Source organism: Arachis stenosperma, chromosome 3 (assembly GCF_014773155.1).
Source record: "Arachis stenosperma cultivar V10309 chromosome 3, arast.V10309.gnm1.PFL2, whole genome shotgun sequence".
Lineage (NCBI taxonomy): Eukaryota > Viridiplantae > Streptophyta > Magnoliopsida > Fabales > Fabaceae > Arachis > Arachis stenosperma.
This window is the reverse complement of record NC_080379.1, coordinates 167775449-167801463: the sequence shown is the minus strand read 5'-3', so window position 1 is coordinate 167801463 and position 26015 is coordinate 167775449. Positions and strand designations below refer to the sequence as shown.

General features: G+C 32.3%; 4 protein-coding genes across 4 annotated transcripts; all 4 read left to right on the top strand.

The window, feature by feature from the left end:
* The first annotated feature begins 989 nt into the window (after positions 1-989).
* Positions 990-2737, top strand: LOC130966429 (berberine bridge enzyme-like 8). The gene has a single exon (XM_057891233.1). The coding sequence runs from the start codon at positions 1053-1055 to the stop codon at positions 2646-2648; it is 1596 nt and encodes a 531-aa protein (XP_057747216.1). The 5' UTR covers positions 990-1052; the 3' UTR covers positions 2649-2737.
* On the top strand, positions 2655-5082 carry LOC130966428 (pentatricopeptide repeat-containing protein At2g03880, mitochondrial). The gene has a single exon (XM_057891232.1). The coding sequence runs from the start codon at positions 2791-2793 to the stop codon at positions 4675-4677; it is 1887 nt and encodes a 628-aa protein (XP_057747215.1). The 5' UTR covers positions 2655-2790; the 3' UTR covers positions 4678-5082.
* Positions 5083-5250: 168 nt separating this feature from the next.
* LOC130969798 (berberine bridge enzyme-like 21) lies at positions 5251-7483 on the top strand. Its single transcript, XM_057895686.1, has 2 exons — positions 5251-6995; positions 7347-7483. Exons 1-2 carry the CDS (start codon positions 5375-5377, stop codon positions 7451-7453), a joined length of 1728 nt encoding a protein of 575 aa, XP_057751669.1. The 5' UTR covers positions 5251-5374; the 3' UTR covers positions 7454-7483.
* A 651-nt stretch (positions 7484-8134) lies between these two features.
* Positions 8135-10115, top strand: LOC130968098 (berberine bridge enzyme-like 19). Its single transcript, XM_057893181.1, has one exon. It carries the CDS (start codon positions 8276-8278, stop codon positions 9878-9880), a length of 1605 nt encoding a protein of 534 aa, XP_057749164.1. The 5' UTR covers positions 8135-8275; the 3' UTR covers positions 9881-10115.
* The last annotated feature ends 15900 nt before the right edge of the window (positions 10116-26015 follow it).

Here is a 26015-nt window from a genome sequence, read left to right as displayed (position 1 = left end):
TTAGTTCGTAGCGTTTATGTTGTGCTAGAAGAAGAGACTATATATATAGGTTGAATGACTTCAAGGGTTCAGGGAATTAATTAATAACAATGCAAAAGGAATAGTTTTATAATTAACAAAAGAAAAAATAAAATTAACTAATGTTAAAAGCAAAAAATAATTAATTACATACATATTAATTTTAAAAAATTATGAATTTAACTAAGAAATATTCTTAGTATGAAAGTTTTTTTAGAAGTATGAAAAAATAAATAGATAAGATAACTAGTATTTACTATTTTTAGGAGCACTTTTGATAAAAAAAATTATTTTTTTACGATATCTTTTAATTTAATATACTAAAAATTAATTTACTGTAATATTGAACTCCGCTTAAAGGTTAGAAGCACTTTTGATAACTAGTTTCAAACTTCGGATCACTTTTTTTAAATTTATAATTTATTCTTATATTCACACAATCACACCGTCTAGCTTTACCTCACTCTTCTTTTTACCACCAATAGTCCAGTTCTATTTTATTTTTTTAGTTTTTTATTATATCTTTTAATTCGATAATTTTATTTAGTAATTTATTATTGGCTAATAAATTATTACATTTACGAGACGAGACTTGACCATAAATTATAATTTATATATTATTTTTTGTGTTGTAATTTAAGTGATATTTTTTTATAGATATTATAAATCTAATTCTTAAATTTGTAGTTTTTATTTTAAAATTATTTAGATATAAAATTTGTAGGTTAAATTTGTGTTTTAGTGTTAAAATTTTTTTTAAACATGCTTTACATAAAAAAATTTATTTTATCACAAATAAAACCAATTTAACCCTTAGATTTAAAATAAAAACATTTATAAAAAAAAACACACCAATTACTGAATTACGCACAATTTTTTTTATTACTAAAAAAATGAGGCCTTTATTAACCATGATCTAAAATTATTAATTGTTAATAAAAATATGATCTAAAATATTCTAAAGTTATTTGGTGTTGTCCAATTCCTTGGAGGCTTGGACTCGGTCTTCGTCTGATTGCAGTAGATGGGACACAATGGCTATTACCTATGCACTTGTTCCACTCTTTTTGGCCCCGATCTTTCTACTTGAAATTCTAATGGCTGCTGCAGATATTCTTCAGTGCCTTTCTCTCCATTCACACCCCTCTTTTCCAATCTCTCAAGTCACCTACTTTCCCAACACAACTTCCTATCCATCCATCTTAAACTCCTACATCAGAAACCTCAGGTTCATTTCCCCCATCACCCCCAAACCCTCCTTCATCATCACCCCCACCCACCTCTCCCACATTCAAGCTTCCATTATCTGCTGCAACCAATTCTCTCTTCAGCTCAGAATCAGAAGCGGAGGCCATGACTACGACGGCCTCTCCTACGTTTCCCAGCTCCCATTCATTATTCTCGACATGTTCATGCTCCAATCTGTGGACATCAACATGGACGATTGCACTGCTTGGGTTGATTCTGGCGCCACAATTGGTGAGCTTTACTATAAGATTTCTCAGACAAGCAAGGTTCATGGCTTCCCGGCCGGTGTGTGCCCCACTGTGGGCGTTGGAGGCCACTTAAGCGGCGGCGGCTATGGCAACTTGATGAGAAGATTTGGCCTCTCTGTTGATCACATTCTTGATGCAATCATTGTGGATGCTAATGGAACAGTCTTGGATAGGAAATCAATGGGGGAAGATCTCTTTTGGGCTATTCGAGGAGGCGGTGGAGCTAGCTTTGGTGTTATCGTTTCATGGAAAATCAAGCTTGTTCCTGTGCCTGAGGTTGTAACTGTTTTCAGAGTTGAAAAGACATTGGAACAAGGTGCTACTGAAATTGTTCATCAATGGCAGCATGTTGCCCATAGAATACACCATGGTTTGTTCATTAGAGTGGTTCTTAGTCCAGTGAAAAGAAATGGGAAGAAAACAATAAGGGCTAAGTTCAATGCATTGTTTCTTGGAGATTCAGAAGAGCTTCTAGGGATAATGAATGAGAATTTTCCTGAACTTGGTTTGGTTGGTGAACAATGCATTGAAATGAGTTGGATCGATTCGGTGCTGTTTTGGTATAACTATCCGGTGGGAACTTCAAGGGAAGCTTTGCTTCAAAGGGTGCCTGAATCAGAGAAATTCTTGAAGAGGAAATCAGATTATGTGCAGAAGGCGATGTCGAAAACGGAGCTTGAAAGCTTGTGGGAGAAGATGATGGAGCTAGAAAAGCCTGTTCTAACACTGAATCCTTATGGTGGGAGAATGAGTGAGATTTCTGAGGTGGAAACACCATTTCCACACAGGGCTGGTAACCTATATAAGATTCAGTATTCTGTTAATTGGAAAGAGGAGGGTAATGATGTTGCTAATCATCATTTAGATGCAATTAGAAGGCTTTATGATTATATGACACCTTATGTGTGCAATTCACCTAGAAGTTCTTACTTGAACTATAGAGATGTTGACATAGGTGTCAATGGAGATGGAAATGTTGGTTATGCAGAAGCTAGCATTTGGGGTAGTAAGTATTTCAAAGGAAACTTTGATAGGTTGGTAGAGGTGAAAACCATGGTAGATCCGGGTAATTTTTTCAGATATGAACAGAGCATCCCATCACTTGCATCTTGGGATAGTTTAATGTCACAATAGTATATATCTTGTATTAAGATTCTAATTTCTAATGGAATTGGTAGCAAATGAAAATGGCTAATTTAATTAATACAATAAGTCTCGAAAAATACAACACTTTAAGTTGGTATTAAATCAAATTAACCTGTGACAAAAATAAGCTATGAAAGTAGTTTGGAGGTGGGTGCGAAGTTGTGCATCTGTGGCGTCACCAACCACCGCAGGCGATGAAACGGTGTCGCTGCTCAACGACTTCGCCACCATGTGCCACCAGAGGGACCTTCCCAGAGCCATGCACGCCTTGGACGCCATGGAAAGGCGCGGTGTGCGTGCCCATGATCTCACCTACGCCGAGCTCGTCAAGTGCTGCCTCGCGCGTCGTGCCGTCAGCGTCGGTAAGCGCGTCCACCGCCACGTCTTCTCAAATGGGTACCTTCCAGAGACCTTCTTGGTCAACACACTACTCAATATGTACGTCAAATTCCACCTCTTGGAAGAGGCACACAAGCTGTTCGACGAAATGCCCGAACGAAATGTTGTTTCATGGACGACTTTGATATCTGCTTATTCTCAGGCTAAGCTGAATGATACGGCTATGAGACTCTTGATTGGTATGCTTAGAGAAGGTGTCATGCCTAACATGTTCACTTTTTCTTCTGTTTTGAGGTCTTGTGAGAGGCTCTCTGATCTCAAACAGCTTCATTCTTTCATATTGAAGGTGGGGTTGGAGTCTGATGTCTTTGTAAGGAGTGCCCTTATTGATGTTTACTCAAAACTGGGAGAGTTGTTTGAAGCTCAGACTGTTTTTCGTGAAATGGTGACTGGAGACCCTGTTGTTTGGAGCTCCATCATCGCTGCTTTCGCTCAGCACAGCAATGGGGATGAGGCCTTGAACCTTTACAAGAGGATGAGGAGAACTGGCTTTCTGGCCACACAACCAACTCTCACGAGTGTTCTGAGAGCGTGTACTAGTTTGTCATTGTTGGAGTTAGGGATGCAGGCGCATGTCCATGTGCTGAAGTATGATCAAGATCTTATCCTTAACAATGCATTGTTAGATATGTATTGCAAGTGTGGTAGTGTGGAAGATGCAAAGCTCATTTTCAATAGGATGGCTGAGAAGGATGTTATCTCTTGGAGCACCATGATTGCAGGACTAGCTCAAAATGGTTTCAGCTTAGAAGCTCTCGATTTGTTTGACTCCATGAAAGTTATGGGTCCAAAACCAAACTATATAACAATGCTTGGGGTTCTATTTGCATGTAGTCATGCAGGGCTGGTAAATGAAGGCTGGAACTACTTTCGGTCTATGAAGAATCTTTATGGGATAGATCCTGAAACAGAGCACTATAGTTGCATGCTTGATCTTCTTGGAAGAGCTGGGAAGCTTGATGACATGGTTAAGCTAATTCAGGAGATGAGTTGTGAGCCGGATGTTGTAGCATGGAGGACTCTGCTTTATGCTTGCAGAGCCCACCGGAATGTGGATTTAGCCACATATGCTGCTAAAGAGCTTCTAAAGTTAGATCCACAGGACACAGGAGCTTATGTATTGTTATCTAATATCTACGCAAACTCGGAAAAGTGGAACGATGTTGTAGATGTTCGGAGAACTATGAGAGCGAGAGGCATAAGGAAAGAACCTGGCTGTAGCTGGATTGAAGTCAACAAGCAAGTACATGCTTTTATTTTGGGAGATAAATCGCATCCCCAGATTGATGAAATCAATATGAAGTTGGATCAATTTATTTCTAGACTAAAGGGTACCGGTTATGTGCCTGATACAAATTTTGTCCTGCAAGATCTTGAAGGAGAACAGAGAGAAGACTCCCTTCGGTACCACAGTGAGAAACTGGCAATTGTTTTTGGCATCATGAGCCTTCCAAGGGAGAAAAGTATTAGAATATGGAAGAACCTAAGGATCTGTGGGGACTGCCATATATTTGCAAAACTTATAGCAAAGTTAGAGCGGCGGCACATTGTAATTAGAGACCCTATCCGATACCATCATTTTAGAGATGGTATCTGTTCCTGTGGTGATTATTGGTAGCATAGTAGAAGCACATAAGACCAAGACAGAATATATTGATACTCACAAATAGGTGAACTGGGATGAATAAGTAGCTGCTGTTCAACATTTGTCTCCAATAGTTCAATCAGTACCTTCATAAATTACCCGAGACATATAGACCTACCTTTGAGACGTTGGTTTACCTAAACACAGAAGTTCATGCATAAAAGCGTTCAGGAATGAACTAACACGGGTAATCAGTTTATCCATTTCCCCATTTGGGTTTGGAAGAAGGGAAGTCAGTCTAGGGAGTTTGTGTTTTGAAGGTGTAAATGTAAACAGAACATGGAAACATCAAAATGCAATTTTCAATTTCTTTTTGACTTTTTATTCTTATCATTCAAACCGAGTTATAGACTTACAGTTATTTCTAAAGATTTTATGTGCAGAGAAATATGTATTCTTTCTTAATTATTTTTAGTTTAATAAAAAATATTGTTTTATAGACTAATTTGTTCGAAGTTTTTTTTTTTATTCTTTTCTATAACGGAAGTAGACACGAACTTGGAACATGACTAAAGTATTAAAACAATCTAAAGAAAAAAAACAATCTAAAGAAATTCTTTCACTAACGTGTGAGGCAATGTAGTTGGAAAAAAAAGACAAGAAAAAGGAAATAACTTGCATAAACCCAGAATCACACTGACGCAGACACCTAGTCAAAAAGACTAAGGCAATGAGAGAATCAACCTCTTTGGTTCATTTGTCTGCAATTTCCCTTCTTCTTGTTCTTGTTGATCATGTGTCTTCTTTGGTGGCAGCACCAACACCAGAATCTGTGTATACCCCTTTCCTCCAGTGCCTAGAAAACCACACAAACTCTTCAACGCCCCAACTCTCCAGCATACTCTATGCTCGATCCAATTCTTCCTTTTCTTCCGTTCTACAAGCCTATGTTCGTAACGCCAGATACAACTCAACCTCAACACCAAAGCCATTACTTGTTGTAACTCCTCTGCAACAATCTCATGTCCAAGGTGCTGTCATTTGTGCCAAAACAATTGGTGTTCAACTCAAGATCAGAAGCGGTGGCCATGACTTCGAGGGTGTCTCATATGTCTCACACGAAACCTTCATTGTTCTTGACATGTTCAATCTCCGAAACATCACTGTGGATGTTCAGAACGAGGTTGCTGTGGTTCAAGCTGGTGCCACTCTTGGAGAACTTTACTACAGGATTTGGGAGAAGTGTAAAGTTCTTGGCTTTCCTTCAGGGGTGTGCCCCACTGTTGGTGTTGGTGGCCATTTCAGTGGAGGAGGCTATGGTAACATGATCAGAAAACATGGGTTATCTGTTGATCATGTTCTTGATGCTGAAATTGTTGATGTGAATGGTAGGGTTCTTAACAAGGAGGAAATGGGGGATGATCTTTTCTGGGCCATTAGAGGCGGTGGAGGATCAAGTTTTGGGGTTATATTATCATACACAGTTAAATTGGTTTCTGTGCCAGAAATTGTTACTGTTTTTAGGGTTGAAAGGAGTTTGGAACAGAATGATACTGTTACCGAGCTTGTTCTGCAGTGGCAGGAGGTTGCTCCTAATACTGATGATAGGCTTTTCATGAGGCTGCTATTGCAGCCTGTGAGTTCTAAGGCTGTGAAGGGGAAGAAAACTGTAAGGGCCACTGTTATGGCTTTGTTTCTTGGAGGTGCTGATGAGGTTGTCACATTGTTGGGAAAAGACTTTCCTTTGCTTGGTTTAAAGAAGGAGAATTGTTCTGAAATGAGTTGGATTGATTCTGTGATTTGGTGGGCTAATTTCGACAATGGCACAAAGCCTGAAGCCTTGCTTGGCCGGAATTACTCAGCCGAATTCCTCAAGAGGAAGTCTGATTATGTGCAGACACCAATTTCAAGAGATGGGTTGGAAGGTTTATGGAAGGAGATGATTGAGTTGGGAAAAATTGGATTTGTTTTCAATCCTTATGGTGGGAAAATGAGTGATATACTGCCGGATGCTACTCCGTTTCCTCATCGTGCTGGAAATCTGTTCAAGATTCAGTACTCAGTGAATTGGGAGCAATCTGAAGTTGCTGAAGAAAAGAATTTCATGGATCAGGCTACAAGGGTGTACAGTTACATGACTCCTTTTGTGTCAAATAGTCCAAGAAGGGCATTCTTGAATTATAGGGATCTTGACATTGGTACCAACAATTTTGGGACGCATAGCTATGAAGAAGGAGAGGTTTATGGTGCCAAGTACTTTGGCAATAATTTTCAGAGGTTAGTGAAGATCAAGACTGCTGTTGATCCTGGAAACTTTTTCAGGAATGAACAAAGCATTCCCACCAATCTAAGTAAGTGTCTATATATAATACCTTAGTTGCTACTGAAATTTCCTTTTCTTTTTTTAAATGTAAGTTGCACTGGGCTGGTAGACATTATCCAATCATAGTCAATGCAAAACATGGTTTTCCTGAGTAACTGAAAGATTTCTTCTTTCTCTGAAAATATTATGCAGTTTTCTGGAATGGATCCTTCAGCTATCTGATTTATTTATTTATTTACACGTTTGAGATTATCAAGCACCTTAGTGTATCCACTGTCACATTAATACTCTCTTTTTTTGATAATTTGATGTTTGATCATCTATTAGCCCCAAGTATATATAGGTTGTAGGACTCATGTTTGAATTTCTTGTCTTGCAGGTGGTGGTACACCATTTAACCGCAGCCTAGGTAGAAAACTCATGGTAAAGGGGGTAGGGTTACTCATCCTAGAACTCTTTATTATAAGATTATTGTACTTTGTTTAGTAAGCATACATGGCCAATTTGCCCTTTGAATAATTGATCTAGCTTTATTGTAAATAGATAATGTAGATTGAAAATTCCATTTAACAAATTTATTATTTTTATTGTTTAATTTCAATTTTCTTTTATAAATTTCTAAAACTAGAAAACACTGAATGAGAATAAAAAAAAAACCAAATATATCCTTTATTTTTTAAAAATGACTGTTTATTTGCTAAAATCTATGATTAAATTTTTTATATATTAATAAGGTTGTGTACAAATTAAGTTTATAATACATATGTCCACTATAAAAAAAAGAGTACGTGTTAAATGATACAACAACAATAACAAAGTTTTGTCCCACTAAGTGGGTCGGCTATATGGATCAAACGATGACATTGAACTAAGAATTTACATGTAGAACATATTAAATAATAATCTAGAAAATTTTCTCTTTACTAAGAATCTCTTGCACCACTTCACCATCCACATGCTAATATGCTATATCTGACTTTTTCTCTTTATATTTTACTTTTACACTCTTTTAAGCTGACAGAAGCTAATTAAAGCATTGAAGTGGATTCTCAATAATGTAAATTTCATCATGTGTATATTATCACAAACTTGAGATCATTTCAAATTTATAAAATTGACAACACATGTAGCTAGACAATTATTAGAATGAACTGTGTTGGAGAAAAATATCATCAATTTGAGTAGTTGACAGCACAACTCAATTATTAGAGAAAGCAGAAAAGCACTACCAACACCTAAGTGGTCCAACATGTTTCTCTGAATTAAGAACCTTACCAATCTCACACTATATTTCCAAGAACTGAATCCATGGAAAAACCAATCTCTCTCCTTGCTACTCTTATTGTTCTGCTTCTTTATGCCTCTGACTGTTTGGCAGCCCCATCATCAAGAAATTCCCTATTTGCCACTTTCCTCAACTGCCTAAAAACCCACACAAACCAACCAAACCAAGTTTCAAACATAGTTTACTCCCAAACAAACGCATCCTATGACTCTGTCCTTAAAGCCTCTGCTAGAAATGCCAGGTTCAGCAACCCCTCAACCCCAAAGCCATTACTCATCATCACCCCTCTTAATGAAAACCATGTACAGAACTCTGTTCTCTGCGCGAAAAGCATTGGTGTTCAACTCAAAATAAGGAGTGGTGGCCATGATTTTGAAGGCATTTCATATGTCTCTCAGGCTCCCTTTATCATCCTTGACATGTTCCACTTTCAGAATGTAAGTGTGGATGTTCAAAACGAGATTGCTGTGATCGAAGCAGGTGCCACTCTTGGACAAGTTTACTATAGAATTTATGAGAAGAGCAGTGTTCATGGCTTCCCTGCAGGGGTGTGTCCCACTGTTGGTGTTGGTGGCCACCTCAGTGGAGGAGGCTATGGCAACATGATCAGAAAGCATGGCTTATCAGTTGATCATGTCATCGACGCGAAAATTGTCGATGTAAATGGTAGGATTCTTGACAAGGAAGCAATGGGGGATGATCTTTTCTGGGCCATTAGAGGCGGCGGAGGAGCGAGTTTCGGAGTCATATTGTCCTACACTGTTAGGCTAGTTCCAGTGCCGGAAACGGTTACTGTTTTCCAGGTTGACAAGACTCTTGAGCAGAATGCAACTGATCTTGTTTTCCAATGGCAGCAGGTTGCTCCTCACACAGATGAGAGACTCTTCATGAGGCTGGTGATGCAGCCGGTAGCGAAAAGAACCATGAGAGCCTCGGTTATGGCTTTGTTTCTTGGAGGAGCTGATGAAGTTGTGACACTCTTGGAAAAGGAGTTTCCATTACTGGGTTTAAAGAAGGAAAGTTGCCATGAAATGAGGTGGATTGACTCTGTTTTATGGTGGGCTAATTACAATGATGGATCAACATTGAAGGCATTGCTTGATAGAAGCCATTACAGGGTGCATTACAACAAGAAGAAATCGGATTATATTCAGACACTGATTTCGAAAGCCGGGCTTAATCTGATATGGAAGAAGATGATTGAGTTGGGAAGAGTTGTTCTCATTTTCAATCCATATGGTGGAAGAATGAATGAGGTTCCTTATGATGCTACACCGTTTCCGCATCGTGCTGGGAATTTATACAAAGTTCAGTATAGTGTGACATGGGAGGAGGGAGGAGATGGTGCTGATAAGAAGTTCATTGGTGAGATTAGAATGATGTACAATTACATGACTCCATTTGTGTCAAAGAATCCAAGGAGTGCTTACTTCAACTATAGGGATCTTGATATTGGTGTGAAGATGCATGGCAAGGATAGCTACCAAGATGGGGTGGTTTATGGTTCCAAGTATTTTAATAGAAACTTTGAGAGGTTGGTGAAGGTTAAAAGTGCCATTGATCCTCAAAACTTCTTCTGGAATGAGCAGAGTATACCAAGTCTTGGGAGCAACAAGTTATTTTTGTAGTACCATTATTGCTTGGATTTCGATAACTACTTCACTAGTTCTTTTGATTAATCTTTTGGTCATTACAATTTCACCTCTCTTTTTCTTTATTTTATTTTATTTTTTTAAGTTCTCTCTAACGATAGACAAGATAACAAACTGACTACTCAGATGAAGATGGTCAGAGAAATTTCTATTTGAAAATGATTGTTGAGATATAGCTACATGTAATATCAAGTATTTTAGTTAAACTTCTCAAATTATTTAATAATTTTAACCATTTTTATTTTTTAAGGTGTATGCCTAGAGATAATTATTTTTTTGGCTCGTGCTTGGTTGGAACTATAAGATAGGAATATTTTTGGATGGAGTCTTTTTTTTTTTTGGATGATGTCTTGAAAGAAAGGTTGAAAACTCCCAAAATTTTTATATTTGATTGTTTACAGTATTTCTTAATCTATCACAGATTAAGGACTAATCTGTCGCGAATTTAAAGTTTTCAAAAGTTTTTGTTCACAAATGGTAAATAGTAAGGGCTTGGAATTCTATTGGTCCATATATGGGCTAACATCGTTAAAATATTTTTATGTGAAAATGGACTAAGAGAGGCCTATATGTAGTTCATCATCATTATTTTGAGCTAAGAAGTCATCAAGACCAAAAAAGAGGAAAAGGTAAGAAGTGATGATATAGTAATCATGAGGGAATGTAATAGGTTTTTTATTAGGTGATTTCTAGTCAAACTTCTTGTAAATAAAAGGTTAGTTACCTTTTATGATTTATTTAATAACCATTAGATATATAAATTTAATTATATTATTATAATTAATACTAATTATTTATTTAACCTAAGTTTTAAAAATTAAATTATTCAACTATAATAAAACTTTTTCTATAAATTACAAAAAGTTTTACAAAAATCTTAATTTGTAATTTGTAATTCTTTTTATAAACCATCTAATTATTATTCAGTGGTTCATGTTTTGCTCGGTTTTCCATGACCGAACATATGTCAAAGTAAATAGTACTATAACTGCAACAATACACTAGAACTATTTTAACATGAATACATGATTCCTTGTGCCAAACAAAAAAGCAATGCAAAGAATTCAAATTTATAATGATTAATGAGCATGCATGTATACAACACAACAACACTACTGAAGGGCGAGATTGAAGAACCGACAAAGTCGGTGTGTAATTTGGTTTATGTTTATTTTCATTTTTTGATTTTTTTTAAATTGGTTAATAAATTGAGTAGTTTAACAAAATGTTAAAAATTATAATTAAGACTTATTTAAAAAATTTTATAATTTATAAAAATAGTTTTATTATAATTGTGTGATTTGGTTTCTAAAAAAATATGGTTAGTGTTAATCATAAAGACACAATTAAATTTTTTCAATAACTATTTAACATGTCATAGAGAATAATTAATCTCTGATTTGTGAAAAAGTAGATTCCAAGCATGTTACATGGTTAATATAGTCTTTACACATTTAGTTTATGTTAGAATTTTTTAATCAAAAATTTGTGCAGTAAGTTAGTTTGTTAGCTTTTGATTGTAATTAAGCATATATATTGAGAGTTCAGGAACTCCTTTAGTTTTTATGATTTTAGGTCCCATTAACCATCATGTTTGGGAGACAGTTATGTGCAAAACGTTGAGATCTGAAAATAAATTGAAGTTTGTTGATGGAACTTTAGTAAAATTATTGGAAGATGATTCACTGTTTGATGTGTGGGATAGATATAACACATATGTAGTATCATGGTTGAATTTGTTTTTAAGTCTAGAAATAGCACATAATGTGGTGTGGATGAATGTTGCTGTAGACATATGGCATAGTTTGAGACATCGCTATTACCAGGAAGACGCTTTTAGAATGGCTGAGTTGCAAAAATAATTGTTTGGTATAAAGCAAGGAGGCCTCAACATCACTGCATACTTTACCAAATTAAAAGGAATTTGGGAAGAGTTAGATAATTTTTGACCAATTTCAGCATTTAAGTACTGCACTGGAACTTGTGATTGTGGTTTAGATGTGATGAGGAATTACCAAGAAGATACCTATGTAGTGAGACTCCTCAGGGGGCTAAATGATCAGTTTGTCGTAATTAGGTCCCAGATCATATTGATGAAGCCGCTTTCCAACGGTAGATGCAGCCTTTTCACTTTTGTTACAACAAGAAAGACAACATGCAGATATCATTGAAGGAAAAGTATTGATAACCACCGGTAATACCAATCAAGATTTTAATCCTCATATCAATATGGCCACTAGAAGAGGTAGAAGCTTTAGAGACAGAAGGGGTAGATTGAATGGAAGAGCAGGCAGAACTCAAACTTATAAACAATGTGTGTTTTATGGTAAGAGTAGACACACTAAGGATGTATGCTATAAAAACCATGGATACCCACCGTATACGAGGAGTGGCGGTGGCAGTGGAGTCATCAACATGGTTGCTGATTTGAATGGTGATAACATCAGTAACAACACTCAAAAAGCAATTAGCAAGTTAGAGGCTCAATTCTCTGCAAATCAGAAAGCAGCATTATTGGCACTTATTGAAAGGGAGAATAATCAACAGCATAATCGTAACACATGTTCTAATCACACCATTTCTCTACCATCAAATCAAGATATTGCATTTATTATGTCTTTGTCCACATTTAGTCCAAATTCCTAGGTCAGACTCAGGAGCTAGTAAACATGTTTCCTTTTCATTAAAATTATTCAAGAATTTGTATCATATCAAAACTGTACGCATTAACTTACTTGATGGTACTCAAAGAGTTACTGATGTAGCTGGAACAGTAGAGTTTAGCAACATATTTTATCTAGTACATGCATTATACATTCCCAATTTTAAATTCAATCTCATTTCAGTATCAAAATTGACTACTGATCTGAAATGTGAATTCATTTTGAATTATTTTACTTGTGAGATACAGGATCATCTTTCAAAGAGGATGATTGGAGTAGATGAACAAAAAAGAGGATTATATGTATTTGAGAGTTTGACAACTATTGCATCACCAAAATCGCATATAGCATTAACATCTCCGAGTTGGCCTCACAACTCCAATAAGCATGAAGCAGGAGTCTTATGTCACTTTAGACTAGGACATATACCATTTCAAAGAATAAATGTAATGCAAAAATCATATGAATTTTTGATAAATAAAGGATCTATGGATCCCTGCGATTCTTGTCATTTTGCCAAATAAAGAAGGATAGCTTTTTTGCCTAGTTTCTCTCAATCTTCAGTTTTATTTAACTTTATACACATGGACATATGGGGACCCATTGGAATACCTTTCATAGGAGGTCACAAATATTTTGTCGACTTCGTGCGCTTTAAAGCTGAAACTGTTTTTCATGTGCAAAATTTTGTCGACTTCGTGCAAACTCAATATGGTAGCACCATAAAGAAAATCAGAATCGACAATGGTCTTGAGTTCAAAATGCCTTCTTTTTACAATTCCAAAAACATAATTCATCAAACAACTTGCGTTGAGACGCCTCAACATAATGGAATTGTAGAAAGAAAGCACCATATTTTAGAAGTTACTAGAACATTAATATTTCATTTAAATGTACCTAAAAGTTTTTGACATTTTGCTACAGCTCATGCTGTCCATTTAACCAATAAGTTTCATAGTGTGTCTCTCAATGAATTATGTCCTTATCAAATTTTAAAAAATAAATTACTTGAAATTACTTACTTGAGAGTGTTTGGTTGTCTTGCTTATGCATCTACATCGACTGCACATAAGAAGAAATTAGATACAAGAGCTAGAAAATGTATACATCTTGGTCACAAAATTGGAATTAAAGGGTATCTTTTATATGATTTGTCAAATAAAAAAGTATTTTGGTCAAGAAATATCAGTTTTTATGAACATAGACTACCTTTTTTGCAAATTGAAAAACTTGAATCATCATCACAACATCATGCAGCACCCTGCATAACTACACATTATACGTTCTTTAATCCTTTTGACTTACTTCATCATAATATCATCAACAATAACACAAATCACACACAATATGATGATACTCAGCATGCATCTCATGACTCTTAATACACTTTTGCATCCATTGAGCTAAACAGTGACAATTCTAATCTAATTGTACCTAATAGTCCTCAATTGAAAATTATTCTTAGAGGTTCAGCACCCAAATAATACCTTATCAACATGCATTACATGAAAATCATGAGTTGAATTTAGAGATACGAAAGTCACTTCACTCTAAGGTAGCGTTTGTTTTCGGAGACAGGACACGGAGACATGGACAACACATTCTTAAAAAATGTTTGGAAGCCAAGACATGGACATGAACATATTGTCTCTGGGACAGTTTTTTATACTTTTGTATCCACTCTTTTACAAAGGACAATGATGGACACGGGATTTTGAAGAGGGACACGGACTGTTTTATGAATTTTTTTTCTTGTTTGTCCATGGTGCTATTTTTTATTATTCCACTGTTACCCCTTCTTATTTTTCCTATTTTGCGTTGTTCTCAGAAAGTACTTTTTTACTCTATGCTCCTTTTCTATCTCTACATTCTTTTTCTTTCTCTTTTTTTCTCAGGTACTCTCTTCTTTTTATAAAAATTTTTATTGGACTGGATAATTTCTTTTTTCTTATCATTCTTACTTCAACATCATTTTAATTTTATATTATATTATTTGATTTGTAATAAAAATAATAACAAAAATAATTAGTCGGGAGACTTTTAAAAGATAAATATTATAAAAGTAAAATTAATATTTTAAAATGCTAAAAAATAATTTATAAATTGTAATTGATTTTATATAATTTAAAGAAAAATTAATTTTTTGAAAAGAAAAATAAAATTTTAGATAAAAAAAATTAATTTTTTAAATAAAAATAGATTTTTATGTGCAAAAATTAATTTTTTTCCATTTAAAAATGGATTTTTTTTAAAACTGATTTTGTATTTAAAATTAATTTGGCTTATTAATCTAAATGAAATTTTTTATTAATCAAACTCAGATTTTTTTTGTTAATATTAACCATATGTATTCCTACATATTAAGAATAAATTTAAAAAAAATTATATTTATAAATTTTATTTTAATGTAAATACTATTATATAATTTTTTATTAAAATTTTTTACTACTTCAAATATTTTTTTCAAGTTTCCACTGTCTGTACTCCTACGTACTCTCATTATTTATTAAATTAGTTTATACTAAAAAATTTGGAATCACATGGCTATTTTAGTCATTTTATATAATATTTTAGTCTTGTCCATGTGTATCCAAACATAATACTGGACATTACATTAGTGTCCTATCCATCGTATCCAAACACGATACACAAAACATAATTTTTAATGTCTCTGTCTTATTGTCTTTGTCTCAGTGTCCTGTTCTGTCGTGTCTCTACAAACAAACGCTACCTAAGAGACCACCATCTTATTTGAGAAACTTTTATTGCATGATGGCCTCCTCCAATGGTTCAGCTACTACCAGCACCATACATAAATATCCCCTCTCACAAGTAGTATCATATGAGTCGTTGTCCCCAAAGCACAAAGCATTCACACTAGCTGCATCCATGCATTTAAAACCCAAAAATTATGATGAAACTATCAAGGATCCAAACTGAAAAGAAGCTATTGATAATGAGCTTTTTGCTTTGGAGAGGAATGAGACCTGGACACTTACTGAATTGCCTGCTGGAAAGAAAGCAGTGGATTGCAAATAGATTTTTAAACCTAAATTGAACCCGGATGGATTTATAGAGAGACACAAAACAAGCTTGGTGGCACAGATTTAACTCCAGTCTCATGTCACTAATTCAAGGGTTAGAGAAAAATAGAAATAAAACTAGTAACTATACTAATACACCTTTCATGGCCTCACCCCCAACTTCCTCCCTCTCCATGAAGAAGAACAAGGATGACGGATAGTCACAACTCAAAAGTGCAAATCAACAAGGTCAGAAGCCCAAAGCAGTTGAGAGCCCAGATGCCATTACAACAAAGACAACAACAATGGGCGGTGCTTGCATTCATCCAGTGCAACATAATAGATGGCTATTACATATATACCTCTATGCCCTCAAATGCCGCTATGGAGCAACGTTGCAACAATAAAAGAGCTTGTTCATCAATGTATAATATTCATCACATATTCACATTTACATAACATAAATTCATAAATTAAAACCAAATCCTCAACCCACCTATGATGACACACTTTAATTTTCTAATTTGGAGGAATGCCACACTTTCAGAAACTACTGAATATTGAGTATTGATCCCTAGTCAAAAACTCTGCTATCCATTCAAATGATAAGACCTATTCACCACAAAATCACTCCTGCATTACCAATACTCCCTTCCCACACGCTTGAACTTTCATTGAAAAAAGAGGAATTAATTGCATGAAATTGAAAATTTAACCTCCAGGCGAAGAAAAATAGAAGGCTTCAGTTTCAGTTAATTAGCGGATTGTACGTTAGGGTTCGAAAGGAGAGACGCGAGCAACACACGGAGAAGATCCAGAAAGGGATGTGACGGAGCTTCGGTACGATAGAAGTTCAGTGCAATGGAATTTTGGTGCGATAGCAGTGCAAGGCTGAGAGGCGCCACCGATGGAGCATTTGAAGCGGATGAGTGTGGATACGCAGAAGTATCGTAATTGAAATGAGGAGCTCGGGGTGGCAACCCTTATTTCAATATTTTTTGATGGAAACTTTTAAATTACAGATAGATTTTTTGTCTATAATAATTTAATAAAACGTAGCGTTTTGACCATTTAAATACAGGCAGATTTTCTGTTGGTAATTATTTTCCATGAAAGAACCACTAATTTTATCGATAAAATTATCGATAGATTTTCTTTTTTGTTTGTAATTCATGCTAATTCATTTTTTTTGTTTTTGATGAAAATTTCCTCACAAAAAATCTGTCTGTATTTCTGCAGGATAAAATTTGTCAAAAATATATGTTTGTAATAAGTAGTTTTTTAGTGGTGATTTTTCTCAAACTAAGGGTGTTGACTACAAAGACACTTTCAGCCCTGTAGTAAAGATGAACATGTTTCGAATAGTCATGGCCATTACAGCTATCAAGAGTTGGCATTTGCACAAGTTAGACGTCAATATAGCGTTTTTACATGGAGATATCAATGAAACTATCTATATAAAACCTCCACCAGGCCTCAAAATTCACAAACCAGGTCTGGTATGCAGATTAGATAGATCGCTCTATGAAATAAAACAACCAAGCAGACAATGGACACACAAAACTTGCTGGCTCTCTAACTAAGGCTGCCTACACTCAATCTAGGCATGATTATAGCATGTTTACCAAGAATATTTCAAAGGGTTTCACTGTTATCTTGGTATATGTTGATGATTTAGTGATTGCAGGTAGTGACTTGCAGAAAATTCTTCACATCAAGACTTATTTGCATAACTTGTTCATAATTAAAGATCTTGGAAAACTCAAATACTTCCTTGGTATGGAGGTAGCTCGAAGCAAGAAGGGCATTTTCATTTGTCAGAGAAAATATTGCCTTAACTTACTGCAGGATTATGGAATGCTTACTACCAAACCAATATCCGATCCAATGGATTATACCACTCATTTGTCAAAAGACTCGGGAACCCCTCTAGCCTCAACTTCAACATATTGCAGAATTGTGAGAAGACTCTTACATCTAACAAACACAAGGCCTGAGATTTGTTATGCAGTGTCTAAATTGAGTGAATTCTTAGACTCTGCTATAGATAAATATTTTCAAGTAGCATTGAGAGTGTTGAGATATCTCAAAGGATCCTCATCAATGAGTTTATTCTTTTCTTTATTCATTGACCTCGCTCCCTCTGATTTCTCAGACAGTGACTGGAGAACATGCCTAAATTCTAGAAGATCCATCATAGGGTATTATTTTTTCTTAGGCACTTCAATAATTTCATATAAGAGCAAAAAGCAAGATACAATTGCAGCATCATCTTGTGAAGCAGAGTATAGGACATTAGCTTTAGAAACAAGAGAGGCGCAATGGCTTCGTTATATGATGAAGGAACTTCAGATTGACCAACAACGACCAATGAAGATTTATTGTGATAGTCAATCAGCATTATATATAGTTGTCAATCCTATTTTTCATGAGAGGACAAAGCACATCGAAGTGAATTATCATATCACAAGGGATAAGTGACAAAAGGGGATTACTAAGTTGCTACCATTAACAAGTGCTTATCAAGTAGCATATATTTTAACTAAGTCTGTATTAAAACTGTCATAACAAACTTAGACTATTGGATATTTGCATTCTAAATTTGAGAGGGGGTGTTACATAATTAATAGTCTTTACAGATTTAGTTTATGTTAGAATTTTTTAACTGAAAACTTGTGCAATAGATTAGTTTGTTAGCTTTTGATTGTAAGCATATATATTGGATAGAACGTGAATAAGTTAACTTTTTGTGAAGTTCATTTGCTCATTTTGAGATATTAATGCTTATTTTTTTTCTCTATCAGAACTTGCTTCTTCTATTTTTTTCTTCTACTTTTCTAAAACTTTCTTTTTGTTCTTTCACTCATTTTTTATTTCTTTAGTTTTCTTTTTCTATTTTTCTCTTCTCTTCACATCTAAGCTTACATAACAGGGATGATAAGAGCTGCTTCACCTCAATTCATGATCGATTCTTCAACAAAGTAAGCACGTGGGAGAGGTCTTAAATCCACGTTTGTAGAAAGATTATCGTTTGATGAAGTATGTTTTTTATTTTTAGTATTTTAGTGATCTTTTAATTTTTTTATAATATACATTTGTAGAAAGATCACTGTTCAATGAAGTGTATGTGTTTCTATTTTTAGTATTATGGTGTTTTTAATTTTTTTAGTGATTTAATTTTTATATAATATCATTTTTAGTGTTGTCTATTAAGTTTTATTTTTTCTATCAATTTTTTAAAATATTTTTTTATTTATATTGTAGATTTTTTTTAGAGCTTTTTTCTTTAATGTCCTCTCTAGTGTACTGTTATCTTTAATTCTTTATTAAGCTGCACGGGTTCATGCTAGTTTTCAATAAAAAAGATGCTTAAATATTGATATTCTTCGAGAGTTCACGATCCAATTTAGCGAAAACCTAACTAAATCAAGAGAATTTATACATTTCCAAGTTTTCTTGATAATAGAATGTACAGAGAGACATACTCTAATAAGCAAACTAAAATAAAAATAATAAGTACAAAATCAAAAGTGAAATTAAAAACCATACCGGGGAGGCAGTTTTTTTTTTTTTTAGAAAAAGACAAAAGAAAATCGCACCCGAGATTAAGCCCTTTATATAGGACCTGACATAGACACTAATAACAACCGGACATTACACACTTATTACATTTTATAAAGAGAAACTTTATGGGTCTAGTAGATTTTGTGGTTTTTAGCTATTAATTAGTTATTAATGTTATTTTTAATAGTCTGAGATTGTATCTAATAATATAGAATTATTTAATTTCTTTTTTATGGTTAAATGCTGGCCATAATTTAATAAAAATACTAGTCTCCTAGCACTCCTCTTTTATAAATACTAGTTATAAAAAAAATCACATTCAATTGTCTTTGTATGAGATTAATAATTGAGAATTATTAAATAATTTAATAAGTTTAATTAAATTATTATTATTTATCCATTATCAACTATCAACTTCACATGACCTGCATATGAAATTTTACATTATAAAAAAATATCATTTAGACTGCATTTGTTTCTAAAAACAGAATAAGACAAGACACTGAAAACAAGACATAAATGGCAGAGATACAAATTTTTATGTTCTTGTATTCTATTTGGTGATAAACTAATAAAAATTATAAAAATCCAATTTATTCTCATTTTTTTCGTTCAAAAAATTTGAGACAAAAAATATGATTATAAAAAATTAACAAAAATAAGGAAAGAAAAAATAAAAAATAAATTGTGTCTTTTATTAGTGTATCCGTGATGGACACAAAATATATTAATTCAGTGTCTCTGGATGCTTTATCTCTATCCATGTCTCTTATATCAAATACGATTTTGTGTCTTTATATTTGTATCTCTGTATTCTATCTCTATAAAACATGCAGCCTTAAATTCTTTATTATTGAGAACGTAGTAATGAACATGTGCATGAATCCCGTGTGATTCATTTCCTAGATATGGATGATCATTTAGTAAATCTTAGTTATGTCATTACTTGTACTATGAGACTAAAGTGCCTAGACAGTAGTTGAGATTAATTTACAATTCTTACGTACCCTGATTCATCGCTCCACAATTTTTTGGTTTGCACCAGGGTATCCATCAGGCCGGAAGCCCAATGACTAATTTCTCGGGTACTGCAGAGGCACATAAAGTGGGCGACCCTCCCAAACAAGTAAGGTCCATTCCCATCCTCCAGTGAGTATCGAACCCGGAAGAGATGGTTAAGGGACACAGACCCTCATCCATTTGTGCCAACTTGCATTGGTCATCGCTCCACAATTAACTTTATGCATGCATAATTCAGATACATCAAATATGCATGATAATAAACAAATGAAAAGTTCGTTATAGTTTCTTACAAGTTAAAGGGACCAACCCTTTTAGGTCAAGAGCATACTTACTACTCTTGTCATAGTTTCTTTGTCCTAATATATTAAGCCTAAATGGGTAGATTTGCAAGGTTTAACAACTATTGCATCATGGCATATTATTGCAAGATTTGCTTGCACTGATCAGGAATATATATTAGAACGAATGTGACCCCAACAACATCATTAGTGCATATGAAAAAATCCAATTGAATTATTGGGACCTCTCCTAACTAGAGCTTTAATTTTCTATTATTCAACATGTAGTTATGTCACGTAAGAGTTCTCTGTTATGATCGTGATCATTGATAATTTTATATGGTAATTACGAACAATCCAAACAATAATAATAATAATCTGGGACCAAATTCTGTGAAAAGATGGCTTATCCGTAACTTTAATTTATTTGGTACTAATTAATAATAGCATGCTTTTATTTTTTGTTGTCCAGGTGCCCATGTGTAATTCCCTTGAGCATTAAATAATTAGTGTCACAAGCAACTTCTTTTCTTTTCTTTTCTCAATCTTAGCGGTGTATATATGTCTTTATTTGCTTCTGTGTCTTATATGTTATCACGTAAGGGTTTACTGATAGGGTCACAACTTTAATCATTTTAAGAAGGAAAATTATAGGTTGCCCAAAATATCAATGTATGAGGTTAAAATTAAGAGAAAATGACAAAAAAATTTTTGATATTTTATCTTAAAGATTTTTGACTAATTAAAAATACAAAAACGTCATTCACTTTTTAAAAAGTAAGACATTTAAATTTTTTGAAAAATTTATTTGTTCTTATATATATTTTGGACGGAAAGATTTAAATGTTTCGCATTTTAAAAGATGAATGATTTTTTCGTATTTCCAATTAGTGAGAGACTTATGTATTTTTAAATTAAAAGTTAGGAATTTTTTTTTTTTTAAATTAAAGATATAGATATAAATGTTGACAACAGTCATGTCATATATATTAATTACAAATTAGATATCATATAAAATTATTTATTTGGTAATAAAATGTTTATGAAAATTTTTATTATGCTGCAATAAAAATATTTGATTATTTTACTATGATATATTTGATTATTTTGTTGGTTAACTATTTTGTTAAAAAAGTGTGCAAAATGACATATATCCAAGTATATAATAATTAATTTAGGGACTAATTTTTAATATTTATAGAATATTTTTATATGACAAATCATTCGATCCTTTTTTGTTTGTTATCTAAGCAAGATAACTTTGGAATTTATAGTTTAAGATATTACGACAAATGTCCGAGGAATTCATCATTTTATATAAAAAAAATTAAATACAAGGATAGTTTAGTACTTTAGTTCCAAAAATTTTAATATTATATTGTCGGACTCATTTTTTAACATGTGTATGATTTTTGTCAAAAGAAATTATATTTATGAAGGAAGAAAAGAAAATTGTATATCAACAACATATTTTACACAACTTTACAAACCAAGCCTTAATCATAAGTTCACAACCTAATTTAACATACATTTTCTATAATAAGAAGTGTTAAATACAGCAGATTTTATGATTTATAATTATTAATTAGTTATTATTAATATTTTTAATAGTATAAAATTACATAAAATTATTTAATTTTTTTAATAAAATATTAATCAAATTTTAATAAAAATGTTATTTCACTAAACTTTTTTTTTATATTTTTTTTATTATTTTCTATTTATGTTTACACCCATGTGCCATGTGTTGCTTTAAAGAAATAACCACGCTCTTTATTTCTTAAGCAAGATAATTGCGCTGTATTTATATATATATATATATATATATATATATATATATATATATATACTACAAGAAAAGAGAGTTATTTTAACATATTTTTTTTAACAGCTATAGTTAAATATAAAAATTAATATATATTTTTGACAAATATAACAAATGTGAAATTCTCTATATTTTTTTGATAAATAATTTGATTGGAGAAAATTACTCTTCAATTTTGATATTTATTTGTTTTCAACTTACTCCATTATTTATTTTTTTCGTTAAGCTCTGTCAATTTTGGAATCACACTGCTCTCAGTTTGGGATCATACTACTCATTTTTCATCTTCAAAATCTCAATTTATTCTTTAGTTTCAAGATCTCATCTCAGTTTTTGTTAAAAATTTTTGTTGATAATTTTTTATGGTCAATAAGTGTCAAAAAAAATAGTATTTTTGACGGTTAATAAGTATCACAAAAAATATATTCTCAAATTTTTCTAACAAATTATTTTTGACGACCAATATTTATTAAAATAAGATTTAAACTTTTTTTACAATTACTTATATATTAAAAATACTATTTTCGACAAAATTTTTATTAACATATTTTTATAGTTAAAATAGTGTCAAAATTTATTTTTTTTGACTATTTTTAATTTTTTTTGACACATAATAATCTTAAAAAATAATCTATATTATTGTAGTGATATATACACATTGTTTCTGATCAATGGTGGCTGAATTTCTGGCTTGTTTTATTATCAGCTACACTATTCATGCAATTTCACTTATTGATTTCATTAAAGGGGCATTTATTTTAAACATAAATAAATATATAATATGTTTAAAGTTGAGATGTATGTATGTTATTTTATAAGTCATTAAAAACATGTTAATTAAAAAAATAAAGCGATGGATGGATTAATTATTGAAGAACATATTGAACTTATTATTACTAGTCAAGACCACACAATAATTTCTGATTGATTTGATTTGGTCCATTTCATCACTACTTTAAATTTTTCAAACAATTTCTGCAAGTTAGGTTAGGTGATAATTTGAGTTGGAAATGTTGACATGAGAGAAAAGCTAATAATGGCTATAGAGTGCAGTCTATGTGTCCAGTTGAAAAGGAAAGTTGGGAAACCCCTCAAATTGATGACCTTTAATTTGGTTAAGAAAGCACAACTCCTGCGCATTAAGCGCCAACAAATTAAAGAAGCATTCAATAATAAATAACAACATTTGCTTAGTCAAATGAAAAAAACTTTCATTTACATACATGGCATTGAGATCTTTCCACGACCGAATCCGTGTGAATGTATCTTTTAATTTCTAGCTACCTATAATAATACTTATTACCAAGTATATATATTTTGGTAAAATTTCATTTCATATTATTCCACATTGCACGTTTTGTGTAACTACCTTAGCTTGGTCCAACTCCACACACCACACTAAGGTAGTGTTTGATTGGTCTAACTTAGAGTGAGATTAGAGATTTGAAATTCAATATTATGTTTGTTGGTTAGAAATTAAAATTAATATTTTAATCTTGAAATACAAAATTTTAATATACTTTTTGAAAGTAGAGATAGAAAAGATTTAAATTTCTAAAACTAGAAATTAAAACTTTAGACATACATTTTTTTTAAAAGTAGGGTAAACCTTAAATAATTTTATTTTCGATAAAAATACAGTTAAATTTCGTTATCGACAAAAATACCCTTAAATAATTTTAAAATGCGATAAAAAGTCTAACATTAAATATGTATTCTAAAAAAGGTTTTAGAAATTGAATTTTGATTTGATTTTTTACTAGTATGATTTAAAAAATGAGATAGTTTTATCTTTAAAATTTGGTGATTTTCACTATGTATATATTTTTTTTGTGATTTTTGTCAATAACTAATAATACTTTTAAAAAATAAAAAAATATACTTAGCAAAAAATTACCAAATTTTAAGAATAACAAAATCTCATTTTTCTAATCATACTTGCAAAAAATTACATCAAAATTCAATCTCTAAAGTATTTTTTGATAAGTACATATTTAATGTTGAATATTTTTGTCACGTTTTTAAATGATTTGAGAGCATTTTTGTCGATAGAATTCGAATATATTTTTGTCAGCGACAAAATTATTCGAATGCATTTTTTGTAATTTACCCTTAAACTATTTTCATTTAACATTTTAAATTTTAAATTTACCCTATATCTTTATATCTATCTTAAATAAAATAGAATACTTATAGATAACTTAGTTCAATACATTTTACACTAAATACAATATACTTTTATTATATCTCAAACATTATTGCTAGTTAACAGAGTCAACCCATGCAGGTGCCAAAATGGACCAAGGCATATACTACATACAGAATCACACACTATTCTACATAATTTTAACCAATTTATTAGCATCCATGCAGGCCAAGAAGTGGGTAGATTCCTATTTAATGTTGTCCTGCACTTGTTTTGAATTTGTATATAGTAGTGTTGTGTGTGAATGGATACAAATGTAGAAAAATAATTAACATTTTTTCTAAGGATGAAAACCAAAATAGTAACGAGCCATTGAGTTCATTAATACTTGGCTACGTCAGGGATAACATCATACACACGTAATGTTAAAAGTTATTGTGTCACATACTATATAAACAGCAAAACAATATTAATCTTAGAGAGCTTTCGATTTATGCCTGTCATTGGGATGAAGAGGACATAATAAAATTAAAACGAAAAATAAATGGTGAATTAATTATTAGTTTTTTTATTTAATTAAGGATATTGTAGCTTTCACATACAAATACGTCTTTTTCAGAGTTAAAAGTAAAGTTCCTTGTCTAGCTATAAGCGAGCACGATTAGCACAATTAAAATTAAAATTATAGGGGGTTGAAACATGAAATGAATGCTTCATTGGATTCTCCGTCATTTTCCTTTAATCTACTACTCTTATCTTATGCTTACATTCTTTCTCCTTCTTCCTCTTTTGTGTTTTCAAAGATAAAGATAATAATGATATATTATTCTTACAGAACTTTCATAATAATGGTAAGCTTTTCTGTTTGATCAGTTTAAACAATAATTTGATAAATTAATTTAAATAAATAAATTATTCTAAGCATGTATGCAACTTTAATTTAATTTGATATATATTAGAAGCTAACCTACTCGGATACTCTAGCGCAGCTGTTATATTATATTAGAGATTCTAAATAATGTAATTTTTTATTTGGAGCTACATTATGTAAAGACAGTGTTTTTTAATGGTGATATTGATAAAACGATGTATATGATATAATCAAAAAATTTTGTATCAGATGATTCAAAATTTATGGTTTGTAAGTTAAAAAAATCTATTTATGGTCTCAAATAAACTTTTCGTTAATGGTATCACAAGTTTCATCAAATTATTATCTCATATGGTTTTGAGATAAATATTATAAATGAATGTGTATACCGCAAATTTAATAGAAGTGTTGGGTAGATACTTAAACAATTCAAACATGAATCATTGAATAGATATTAAACACGTAATATCTTATCTGAAGAGAACAAAAAATTATTACATACTTATTTATCAGAGATAAAAAAATTTAGAGATCATATAAAGACTATAAAATAAGATACCACAAGTTAAACAATATATAGAAATATCAATGAGCTTTAAAAAAGACTCCTAAACTTTTAGACCTACTTTAAAAAGTAGTCAGATTAATTAATCAGCTTTTACTAATTAAAAGTTTGCAATTGTACTTTAATTACCTCAACTTTCAGATAGTTTAATTT